General features: G+C 47.2%; 1 protein-coding gene across 1 annotated transcript in view; it reads right to left on the reverse strand.

Annotated features, from left to right (window-relative positions):
* Positions 1-3826: 3826 nt before the first annotated feature.
* Positions 3827-13004, reverse strand: part of SVOP (SV2 related protein) — a 78642-nt gene continuing 69464 nt past the window's right edge. Inside the window, exons 13-16 of the mRNA XM_025933597.2 lie at positions 12037-12148; positions 11051-11132; positions 6168-6257; positions 3827-4178 (exon numbers count right to left, since the gene is read on the reverse strand). Of these exons, the coding sequence (XP_025789382.2) occupies positions 3972-4178; positions 6168-6257; positions 11051-11132; positions 12037-12148 (491 nt within the window). The 3' untranslated portion in view covers positions 3827-3971. The remainder of the gene's footprint in view (positions 4179-6167; positions 6258-11050; positions 11133-12036; positions 12149-13004) is intronic.

The raw sequence follows: 13004 nt of genomic DNA on the forward strand, positions 1-13004 counted from the left end.
AGTCCTTTGTGGTTTCATATGAATTCTACACCCAGCTTGCCAATTTCTGCAAAAGAAGAAACAGTCAGGGATTTTGATAGGGATTGTGTATTTATAGATCAATTTAGGGAGTACCTACGTACTTGACGACTGTAAGTCCACGAACAAGGAACGTTTCTCCATTTTTTCAGATCTTCAGTTTCTTTAAGCCACGTTTTGCAGTCTGTAAAAGCCTTGTACTTCCTAAGTGTTTTATTCTTTTCGATGGTATTGTGAGTGGAATTTTTGTTTTCTTATTGCTGAATCTGCAAAGCACTCTGTTCCCTGGCATTGATGGGGGCAGGGGGATTTGAAGTGGTTCATCCCCGAGTATTCTTGATTAATCGAGAATGATTATTCGTGACGTGTCTCTACGCTTAAACGTCAAAGAATCAGAATGCAGCAAAGTACCCCCAGTGACTAAAGTCTGATTGAAACCACTGAACCTTTGAAGAGTGAGAAGGGGCTCCAGGATGTCGTGGGGCTTCAGGATTGGCATTCTGTGTGCCTCCTGTTACACTGTGCATCCCTCCGGTAGGGTTCACATCACACTGTATCACAATGACCTTGTTTGTGCCTGTTCCCCGCACTGCGCCATGAGTTCATGAAGGTAAGGACGTGTCTTATTCCTTTTTGTATCCTCAGTATTGAGTATCATGCCTGACAGATGCATGGTACATACTCCAAGCACACTGACCCCATGCCAGGACACAGTTACAACAGACAGACGCAAGAGTTAACACGCATGTTGCTGTGGGCTCCACACACCTCTGTTCCACTCACTTACGTTCCCTGGTGCCATGGGAGGAAATTAACTCCTGGTCCCAGCCTTACAATAAAGCTGTGTTTCTTCACTCGAATTAAGCTGGGTCCGATTTCTATTCCTTGCAGTTAAAACGGCCTTGAGAACTCCGTGGCAAGCTCCCCTCAACCATCCCCCTCTCACCATCCTTCCTTCTTCATGCTAACAGAACCCCAATTTGTGTTCAAGAAGCTGTGTACCCCTCGATCCTATGGGAAGGAGGCCCTTCCTTCTCTAGCCCTGGAGGAAGACACATGCTTTTTTAGACTCAGTCCTTTTAGAAAGAAAACTTCCTGCGACTGTTCCTTCCCCATTCTATCTCCTTTGAAAAAAATGTGATGCCTGGCACCTTGGCAGCCATCTTGTGATCTTAAGGTTTCACGCATAGGGTCAAATGGCCAACTGGCAGAGGATGGCATAGAAGAGAAGCAAGAAGAGGAGGGTTCTTGATAACATCTTTGAGCTGCTGAGTCTTCCTTAGAACCACCTGACCCTGGGCTTGTCATTAAATGAAGAACTGATACTCAAACGGGTAAGCTACTGTTGACTGGTTTTACTTCGGCTTGCAGCTCAAGGTTATCCCAGACCTTTGATGTTTACTAATAGTAACCAAGGGAGACTCTTGATCTTATCCTTCAAGGCTCTCTGTAACTTACCACTGGTCAAAAATCATGAATATCTGTATTCATTTCAAAGGCCATCCCTAAGATACTCTTATGTCATTGCCAACACATCTCACTTCTGGGTTCTAAGACTACTCGGAATAAGGGAAAGAAAGAAATTACAAAGCTTAGCTACATTGAACATCTCTTACCATTTTCTGAAATCTTTCCTAACACCAAGAGAAAGGGAGGACATTTCCATTAATGTAAGCAGGAGCTTTGGGATAGTCCAAAGTTAGATACAAATGTCTTCAGCCAAAGGCCTTGTATATTTCAGAAGCTTGGACAGCTTCTGTGCAGTTCTTGTATCACTTTTTCCTGTGCATTTTTCCTGCACAGCTCTTTTTTAAGGGCAGGCAATTTAGAAGGCAAAGAGTTTTAAGATTTCATCTTCTCAAGAAGAGAAAGCCCTCAACTGCAAGCCTCATTGCCCAAGCGCCCGGAAAATACTCCTGCCCACCAAGCACTCTTTCCCCACCCTGGGCCCTGGCTCCTCCAGGTTATTTGAGGGTGAGTGTAAGGGGACATCTGGCAGTCTCTGGACAGCAGGGAGGGAGTGAGGGAAAGAAGGGAAAGAAAGAAAAGAAGGGAAAGAAGGAAAAGAAAGAAAAAAACAAGCAAAAGTTCTGCGTTACCCAGGAGAGCTCAGCAGATCAGAAATAATTAGAGGCATAGCCACCCATGGTTTAAGGAAAGGTGGGTGTCTGGGAGGGATAGATCCAAGGTGGCCAAGCCACCTCCTCTCTGGCTGCCGGGCCAAGGGGGCTGCAGTCTGTATTTCAGGCCCATGGGATTGTTTGCCATTGACCCACGACCTGGGCTTGCAAAAGTCACCCACTGTGACCTCCACACCATCAAAAGAGAGTGTCGTCTCCATCAGACTCAAAGTCATGCCATTGGCCACCAACTTGTGCAACTTGTCCACCATATTGGAAAGATTATCCTACCACAGCATTGCGATGACCCTGGATGGACAAAGTTGGCAAGGTCCTTAAGGTGAACCGTCACTAGGACATCATGACACATGGACAAACTTGGACCCTTACGATGTCCATCACCAACATGTTTTAATAAGAGATGAACATACACATTTGGCTTCCTCAAAATGTTTGCTTCAAGCAGGCATCTCCACGCAGAAGGTCAGTCTTCTCTGGCCTTTGATGGGATCCAGCAGCTTCCTCCCTCCTCCTCTGGCTTCCCTGCCTTCATGATGGGGAAAGGGCTCATGTAAACCAAATCCTGGAGGCGGATGCTGTCTGCTGAGACATGGGGTCAGCCCTTCCTCCAGAGGCCAACCCCAAACCCAACCGAGTGCTCTTCTCTTCCTTTGAAAATGTACACCTGTCACACGTCCGGGCCCTCCCGTTCCTCCCCACTGGTGGCTGGGAACTAGGGCTGGGACCCCAGGAGCTACCTGTATGTAAAGACCAAGCCAGCCCTTGAGAGCAGAGAGGAAGAAACCAGGGAGAAAGGATTCCTGGTTCCCTGATCCCAATGGGAGTGAGTGGGTGATCCCTTCATTTTCTGCCCATTTAGCCATGTACCCACCCTCCAGCTCCAAAGTACGGAAACCTGGGTTAACTGTTTTCTTTCTCCAAGAGTCACCAACCAGCCTGATCGACGAAGGGGTCAGAAAAAGAAGCCCCCAGCATGGCCTTCGTTGCTTCCGAAGGGGAGGCCCCTGCTTTGGCTTTGGGCTTTATCCTCACCTCCTCTGGCCTCAGTCCCCAATTCCTGGGGGCGGAAGAGGACGACAGCTTTCTGGGGGTGTCATCTGGAGTAAGCCCGGCTGTCCCCTTGGTCATGTGCATCTCCTGGAGTCAGGGAGAGCAGCCCCAGAGGGGCCAGGAGGGGACACGTGGCTCAAGTTCAAATACACGTCCATCTGCCAGAGTGTCCACTGGGCAGGCCATGGGGAGGCAAACCGAGGAGCCCCTTCTGAGAGGGCATCTCTCAGACCCAGGAAAAAGCTGTTCAAGCCACATCTGGGTCACCCACGATTTCAGAGAAGAAAGCCTGGGGCTGGGGGTGTAGGAGAACCTACTGAACAGGTACTGTTGGTGGATGGCAGGTGTTGACTCCCTGGGTGGCAGGTCTTAACGGGGCTCTGGGCCTGGACTGTATCTACAGAGATTTGTTGGCTATTGTTCACCAAGGGTGCGACTGGCTGACTCCAGGTGGCGCCCGGCTGGCCTTTGGGGACACCGGCCACTCCTCATGTGGCAGTTTTCCCATGCAGGTCCACAGGTTATTGACAAACCTCCCCCCCACACACACAGAGAACCCCCCAGAGCAAATGCCTCCCCATTCCCAGGTGGATCTCGATGAATATGAGCAAACAGAGTCAAGACACAAAACCCTGTTGGTCCAGGTTGTCCCCCCCCGGGGTAAGTTCTGGATGTCGGCAGTGACGGTCGGTGCCCCAACTGGGTTCCACCAGCTCCCTGCCTTCTACAGCTCCAAAGACCAGCTCAGCCCTGCATCGGTCACTACTCCTGAGAGCCAGAGTTCGACCTGGTGATGCCTGTGCCGTGCGCCCCTCGACCGACCATCTCCTGGCCCCACTCCCGGTGGCTGGACTCCTGCAGTCCGCGGCCTTTGGTCTCGATGGGCAAAAAGCAGGAGGCCAGGGCGGCCAGGAGGCAGCAGCCACTGTAAACTGCCAGCGTCAGGTACACGGAAGATTCCAGCATGACCTGGGGGAGGGAGACACGTGCCGGTGAGGGCGTCCCTCCTGAGTCACAGATGCCACCGACCCTTCGGGAGGTACTGATGACTCCAGGCCCTCTTGTAAGCGCTCTCTGCACTGATCCCATGGAGTCCTCACGACAGAGCGAGGCACGTGTCCCCATTTTGCAGAGGGGAAAAACTGAGCCTCAAAGAGGGGTAAGTAAGTGGCATACTCGAGTTCTCACAGATACTCAGGACGGGGCTGGGATTTGAGCTCTATCCCCATCAGGCTCTAGGAAACGACACTCTCTCTCAGAGCAGGACCTCTGCGGACTTTCTAGATTAACAGCAGAGCCCAGCCTCATTTGCTCATCTGCCAGATGGGTAAGGGCAGTAACCCCCTCCCAGTGAGAGGAAACCCCAAGACGACTCGGTCCCCTGCAGGCGCGTGGCCAGCTCTCAACCAACAGTAGGTAGTGGGGACATACACTAGCCAGACACAACAGCCCAGAACAGAGCTACTTGGCTGAAACATGTGGCGGAATTCTATTTATGTGAAAAATCCAGAACAGGTACATACAGACAACGCACAGGGGCACCTGGCTGGCTCAGTCGGCAGAACACGCGACTCTTAATCTTCGGGTCACGAGTTCAAGCCCCATGTTGGGTGTAGAGCTTCCTTTTAAAAAAAAAATGCATGGGGCGCCTGGGTGGCGCAGTCGGTTGGGCGTCCGACTTCAGCCAGGTCGCGATCTCGCGGTCCGTGGGTTCGGGCCCCGCGTCGGGCTCTGGGCTGATGGCTCAGAGCCTGGAGCCTGTTTCCGATTCTGTGTCTCCCTCTCTCTCTGCCCCTCCCCCATTCATGCTCTGTCTCTCTCTGTCCCAAAAATAAATAAACGTTGAAAAAAAAAAAAATGCACCTTGGGAGCCCCTGGGTGGTTCAGTCGGTTAGGCTCCGACTTCGGCTCAGCTCACGATCTCACGGTCCGTGGGTTCGAGCCCCGTATCAGGCTCTGTGCTGACAGTGCAAAGCCTGCTTGGGATTCTCTCTCTCCCTCTCTCTGGCCTTCCCTTGCTCTTGCACTCTCTCTCTCTCTCCAAATAAATAAACTTAAAAAATGCACCTTGGGGTCGGCAAGGGAAGAGGGGAAAAAAGGGGGTAACTGTCTAATGAATAGGACTTTTTTTTGGGGGGGTATGGACTTTAATTTGATGACAATGTTTTGGAACTAGATAGGGGTGGTGGTTGCACAGCACTGTGAATGTGCTAAATGTCACTGACTTGTTCACTTTAATTTTTTAGACTTTATTTCTTTAAGTACTCTCTACACCCAATGTGGGGCTTGAACTCAGGACCCTGAGCTCAAGAGCCGCATGTTCCTCCCACTGAGCCAGCCAGGCGCCCCTGAACTGTTCACGTCAAAATGGTTCATTTTACGTTATGAGACTTGTACCTTGGTTAAAAAAAAAAAAAAAAACAAAAAACAAAAAACGGCGATAAAGGCTATTAAAAAAAGCAAAACGACTTCGAAATAAGATCCCTAAAAACGGACAGAAATGCTTCAAGACACACAAGGGGCTGCAAAATTCTGCAAAAAACACCTCATTATCCAACTCCGAAACCATGGCCAGGGACATCTGTTTCCCACTAAATCATGTTGTTTTCAACAGTTTGTTTTCCTCTTGTTTTCATCCAATTTGTTTTTGGCCCAATCAGATGACGCACCCCCGCCCCCACACCCCAGGTCTTCTGCATAGGAAAGACTTGGGTTTGAGTCCCAGCTTCTCTGCTTCCCAGCCGTGCGACCTTGAGCAAGTCGCTTTGCCTTTCTGAGCCCGTTTGCTCATCTGCAAGCAACACTGTTCCTTTCATAGGACGGGCTGTTAGGGTAAGAGAAGATGAGGTGCACGGAAGGTTCTGCAGACGTCTGAACGTGGTGTAACTGCTTTCTGTGCTCTGGCTTTTGCGCGCCTCCCCACCTCCCCCCAACCCCAGATTCGGAGGTGACACCTACCTGAGCAATGAACGGAGTAATGAGAGCACCCACTCTCGCCATGCCACTGCAGGTGCCCAGGCCGAGCGCTCGAGTTGCCGTGGGGTAGACCTGAAACACAGCCATGGATGCGGGCTTGAGAAAATGCAGGATCCTCCCCCCAGCCCCACTCTGGCTCAGGAGTGATAGGACTGACGCCCGCGGGCCCGGAGTTAGCGTGGCTCACTCGGGTGTTGGTGACCCCATCGAGGGGTGGGAGACCAGGTGGGGGTTCTTATCTCAAAGGGGATAGGAGGTTCAATGGAGAAAGAGGGCGAGAGGCCAAGCTGTGGGTGGGAACCCAGTTAGGGGTCCCCGGTGCCCAGGGTGGCTGGCCTCCAAAGACTCCGCCAGGAACCACTCCCCATTCTGCATCCAGATACTGTTCTCCCGCCTCTTTACATTACTTCACCCCGCAGCACCGGCCCCAGCCTTTCAAGGCGTTTCATTGAGACAGAGACTGAAATGCTTACACAGTTTCTCAGTTCGTACCCAGAGTGGCCCCATGCCTAGCTCTCCCTCGGGCAAAGTGAGAAGTGCCTGTGCATCTTCCAGACCACGGCAGTGTCTTCTCCACTCCCTTCCCCAGTCCGCTGGCTGGAAGGAGGACTCCAAGGCCCTGGGGCAGGATTTTTCAACCTTGGCACTGTGGCCCTTTGGGGGTGGGTCATTCTTTGTGGTGAGGGGCCGTCCTGGGCATCGGCGGATGTTTAGCAGCATCCCTGCCCCCTACCCGCTAGATGCAGGAGAACCTTCTGCACGGCTCTCCCCGAGTTGTGACAACCCAACGTATCTGCAGACATTGCAAATGGCCGCTGGGGGGCAAAATCACCCTTGGTTCATCATTACTGGATGAAGTTGCAAGATGCAAAGAACTTGGGTCCCTGAATCACTGTGGAAATGGAGGCTGTCCACCAACCTGGAACACCATGTTGGACTGTTTCATTAGTGAGAAACTGCTGTTGGGTCAATACATTCCCTTTGAGGGGTTATTTGTTACAGCAGCTAGCGTGCCTCTAACAACTCCAATGCTCTGTGCAGAAGCTCGGGAAGAATGAAGAATGTGAAGGGAAAAATAAAATTCACGCATGATCCCAAAATTCAGAGATAACCGTTGTCACGTTTGAATGTATATCCTTCCAGGTTTTTCTATGACCGTATACACATCTACGTTCGTTCGTTTATTTATTCACTCAGCAAAGTTTTTGAGTGCATACCATATGCATTTACCTGTGATATTTTATTTTTTTCTATTTTTTAGTGTTTATTTATTTTGAGAGAGAGAGAAAAAGAGAGTGAGCCCACGGGGGAAGGGCAGAGAGAGAGAGAGCCAAGCAGGCTCTGTAGCTATCGGCACAGAGCCTGATGCGGGGCTTGAACTCACAAACCGTGAGATCACGACCGGAGCTGAAACCAACAGTCTGACGCTTAACCCACTGAGCCACCCAGGCACCCCTACAGAGGATATTTTAATTCACCCGACAACACAAGCAACATATAAATATATTCTCCTTGTCAAAAATGAAATCACCCGGCTGTCCTTGGATCTACAACCTCTCCTAGGAAATACTCCCCAGAGGTTCCCACTATTAATAAGGTGTGGATGGGGCGCCTGGGTGGCGCAGTCGGTTAAGCGTCCGACTTCAGCCAGGTCACGATCTTGCGGTCCGTGAGTTCGAGCCCCGCGTCAGGCTCTGGGCTGATGGCTTGGAGCCTGGAGCCTGTTTCCGATTCTGTGTCTCCCTCTCTCTCTGCCCCTCCCCCGTTCATGCTCTGTCTCTCTCTGTCCCAAAAATAAATAAACGTTGAAAAAAAAAAATTAAAAAAAAAAAAATAAGGTGTGGAATGTATCCACCCAGGTGTGTTAAAAAATATGTGTATACAAAATACACAGCATCGTTTTAAAAATATAAACGGTATCATAGCGTACCATTCTGTAGCTTGCTCTATCCATTCAGCGCTATGTCTTGAAATCTTCTTGACATCGTATATAGATACCTACCTCGTTCTTAACTGCTCATAACCACCTCATCATTAACTACCGTAACTGTATTCCCCGGCGGATGTTCCACAGTTTACCATTCAAACGAGATCGACAGACGTAGTATTAGAAGAGGGGCACAGACACTGAATGCACAAGGAAGTCAGGGGAGGGGGAGATCTGGGAGGGCTTCTTGGAGGAGGCAGGATTGGAGCAGGGTGAGGACGATGACTCGGAGCGAGGGCTCCGGGGTGCTGCGGGAATGAGGGCTAATCCAGACACCCTCTTTCCCCTGGCACAGTATCTGGTATATAATATTCTCCTTCTCCCTTTGCTTCTATCTAAAGTAAGATGAACTAGGGGCACCTGGGTGATTCAGGTGGTTAAGCACCTGACTCGTGATTTCGGCTCAGGTCATGATCTCACGGTTTCATGAGTTCGAGCCCCGCATCGGGCCCAGCGCTTGCAGCTCAGACCTGCTTTGGATTCTCTGTCTCCTCTCTCTCTGCCTGCCCCCCACCCCCCGCGCTGTCTCAGTCTCTCTTAACTAAACTTTGAAAAAATAAGATGAAATAAAATACAATAGAGATAAAATAAACAACCCATAATCCCTGAGTGTGGGAAACTGAGACACGCTCAGACGCTATTGTGAGGAGCGCAAACTTGTACAACATTTTAGAAAGTGATTTTTCAACTCATCTCAATGTTTGTAACGTTGATAGGCTTTCACTCAACAATTCCGTATCTTGGCATTTATTCTACAGGAAGGATACGTGTGCCCAAGACTATACAAAGCTGTTTACCTCAGCACTGTCTGTGATAGTGAAAAGTTGGAAAACAAGCCAAATATCCGTAGAATTGTTATCAACTTATGACTTGTCCAGGGTGCCTGGGTGGTTCAGTTGGTTAAGCGTCCGACTTCAGCTCAGGCCATGATCATCGCATGGCTTGTGAGCTCGAGCCCCTTATCAGGCTCTGCACTGACTCCCCCACTCTCTCTCTCTCTAAATAAATAAATAAATAAACTCTTTAAAAAATTATGATTTGTCTGTACTATATTGTAAAGTATATAATATATATGCATATATAAACCATATAGTATAATAAAATATAGTATATAATATAAAGTATACATACTATATAGCATAGTATATGATATACATAGTATTTATAGTATAATAAAATAGAGTATATAATATAGTTATATATGACACAGGGAGGTATAAAAATATATATATATACTATATAGTATAATATATAATCTACATAGTATTTATAGTATAATAAAATGCAGTATATAATATATAGTTATATACTACACAGTATAGTATAGAGAGGGATAAAAAAATATATATATATACTATATAGTATAGTATATAATATACATAGTATTTATAGTATAATAAAATGCAGTATATAATATATAGTTATATACTACACAGTAAAGGGAGGTATAAAAAATATATATATATACTATATAGTATAGTATATAATATACATAGTATTTATAGTATAATAAAATAGAGTATATAATATAGTTATATACTACACAGTATAGTAAAGGGAGGGATAAAAATATGTATATTATATACTATATAGTATATAATATAACAGTTACTAATCTATACTATATATACAATATTTACTGTATAGAGTATAGAGTATATATAGTATATACTATATATACAATATTTACTATAGTATATACTATACTATATAGTATAGTATATAATATACATAGTATTTATAGTATAAAAATGCAGTATATAATATATAGTTATATACTACACAGTATAGTAAAGGGAGAGATAAAAAATATGTATATATACTATATAGTATAGTATATAATATATATAGTATTTATAGTATAAAATGCAGTATATAATATATAGTTATATACTACACAATACAGTAAAGGGAGGTACAAAAATATATATATATTATACATACACCATATAGTATAGTATGTAATATGTGGTATATATTAGTATATTGTATACAGGATATACTATACGTAGTAAATATTGTATATATAGTATAGATTAGTAACTGTTAAAAAGAACAAAGTAGATTCCTATGTCCTGGGCTCATAGTCTTTCATCTTTCCCTCCGAATTTCCCCACCTCATTCTCTGCCCTGGGGCTGGCCGATGTGGACCACCAAGGGTTCCCTGGCCTTCTGGCTTCTGGTTAGGCTCAGCCAATGGGCAACCCCAGCGGGAGATGGGAGGGGGTAGAAGAGAGAGGTCGGGGTATTCTCCTGATCTTCCCCTCCAGGCTGCCTCAGTCCCGTGCGTCCCTCAGCTGAAGGTCACAACTTCTCTCTACGCAGCTCTCTCCTGGGACCCTGGAACACTCCCCTCTCAACATCCCACCGACTCTGGGTGGGTGGCGGCAGAGTCCCCAGCCACCTTCACCCCACTGCAAGCTCGGGGGTACTGCTATGTCACGTTCATGTTTCCCTCAGCCTTGTCCCTCACCACTGTAATTAGCTTCTGTATTAAAACTCTTCCCAGTTGCTCGCTTACCCAATCTGGTACACCCACTAACATAAATTAGTGTATGCTTCGAAAAAAACTGAACTATTCAAAAAGGTTGTATCTAGGAAAGGAGAATGTGGGGCCCTTTAATTTTTGGTTTTATACCGTTCACTACCATTCAGAATTTTTACCTTGAACATTAGCTTTCATAAGCAAAAAGCAAAAAAAAAAAAAAAAAAAAAAAAAGACGGGAAGATAGCCTGAAATAATGAAGAGCTTCACTGTTCCCACCCAGACAGACCCAAGCCCAAGGATAAATCTCATGCTGAGGATCCCAGGCTGGATGTTTCTGAAAGCAGAGCTCCTTCCCTCCCCGACCCGGCTGCTCCCAGACACCTCTCCTACCTCAGGTGTGTAAACATAGGCTGCCTGGAAGCCTCCAGAAATAAACGCTCTTGCAATGAAGAGTAACAGAGTGAGCATATTTCTAGGGAGAGAAATAAAAACGTCGATGAGCAGGTACTTCTTTCTGTTGACTTGTTTCAGCAAAGTCCTATCTGCCCAGGCAGAATTTATACCCTAGAAATGGGCAAAGCCCACCCTCACCCAATCCACACAGGCACACAATCCCAGGGCCATCTCTAAAGGCCTGCCTTTATAAATTTTGTCTTTCTCCAAAGTCCAGGGTAAGAGCTGCAAACATCTGTGGAGTCCAGGTTGGGGGCAAGGTCAGAGAGAAGTGATATAAACCACTTCAAAATCCAGATGGAACCTTGTAGGGGCAGGAATTGAGTCAGGTGCCAGCTGAGCCAGTGAAAGCAAACTTCTGTTCAGTATTTTTAGGATAATCCTGACCCCCGACCTTCTGTTCCATTGTTCCCATAAATGTCTAAGAACACCCCCATGTCAGGGTCTAAGCTTCCTCTCCAGGCCTTCCACAAATTCATCAGGTATGGTCTGGGGCCTCTCCGAGAGCAAGAGAGGCACAAGCCACTTCCATATTTTGAGGCTCTTGATGGAAAAATGGAGAAACGCCAAAAGAGGATTATAAACCAGGACCCTGAAGTATTTCCATTGAACAAAGGAATGCTTTTAACCCATACATAGAGAGCTGTATGCGTGATCTCACTGGCGGACAATGTCCAAAGTCTAAAAGTGACAGTGTTGGGGCGAAACCTGAACCAAAGTGCCCTCCCACCCTTAACCCCATCAGAGGCGCAAATATGAACCCGATCCTGTGGTCAAGAGTCAAGAGTCCTAGTGAGGGGCTGGGGAGGGATCTCTCAGATGACCACCAGGAGTACAGTCCACAGCTTACAGACCCAAAGAGCCACTGACCATGCCCTGAGAAGTGGGCCTGCTGGCCAGAGAGAGGGGGTTTCACGACCCACCTTCCGACACAGATAAACAGCAGGAGGCTGCACAGGGAGAAGATGACGAAGCACAGGGCCATGGTCTTCTTGCGGCCCAGGCGGTCAATAATCCACAGAGTCACAAGGACACCTGGAAGAGAGCACGGCACCATGGCAGGCAGCTTCCAATATGGCTCCCAACACCCCCTGGTATTCACACCCCGCATAATCGCTACCCTTGAGAGTGTGCTGGACCCAGCAAGTCGCTTCCAATGACTAGAATATAGAAAAGCGTTGGGATGTCACTTCTGAGATGAGATTATAAAAGACGGCAGCTTCTGTTTTGCTGGCATTCTCTCGCCCCCTGACTCTTCTTAGGTGCTGGTCTTAATGGAGAAGACTACCTGGCAAGGAGCGAAAAGTGGCCTCTGGCCAACAGCCAGTGGGGAACTGAGGCCCTCAGTCCAACAACCCTGGAGGCATTGAATCCTGCCAATGACCATGTGAGTGAACGTTAGTCCCTTGTGTTCTCAGGGCCTCAGTTACTTCCCCTGCAAAATGGGACTAAATAAAAATAAGATTCCCTAACCTCAGTAGAGACACTACAGCATGGTGCTTATTATTAATAACAACTGTTAAATGTGGGCTCAGCACTTTTACATCTGTTACCTTGCTTCATCATCAAAACAACCCCCCAAAATAAATGCTCGCAATAGCCCCACTTCCCACACTTATTCATTAAAAAATTAAGTGCCTATCTTTGTGTTAGGAACTGTTGTGCTAGGAGCTTGGGATACGCCAGTGAACAGAAACAACAAATCATAAATGTAATAAGTAAGAATTTGTTCTGAGTTTCAGAAAGGCAATACCATGGAAATCATGAAAAATCATGGTGAGTGCATGAAGTCATGGAAACGGTTATTGGCAACGTGGTGTCTAACTCTGAGTCCCTACTCTTACTGTGAGCTATTTGCGGGAAGGCTTTTGGAAGATAGATGGATGGCGTA

This window comes from Puma concolor, chromosome D3, assembly GCF_028749965.1.
Source record: "Puma concolor isolate L17-30 chromosome D3, mPumCon1.1.hap2, whole genome shotgun sequence".
Classification (NCBI taxonomy): domain Eukaryota; kingdom Metazoa; phylum Chordata; class Mammalia; order Carnivora; family Felidae; genus Puma; species Puma concolor.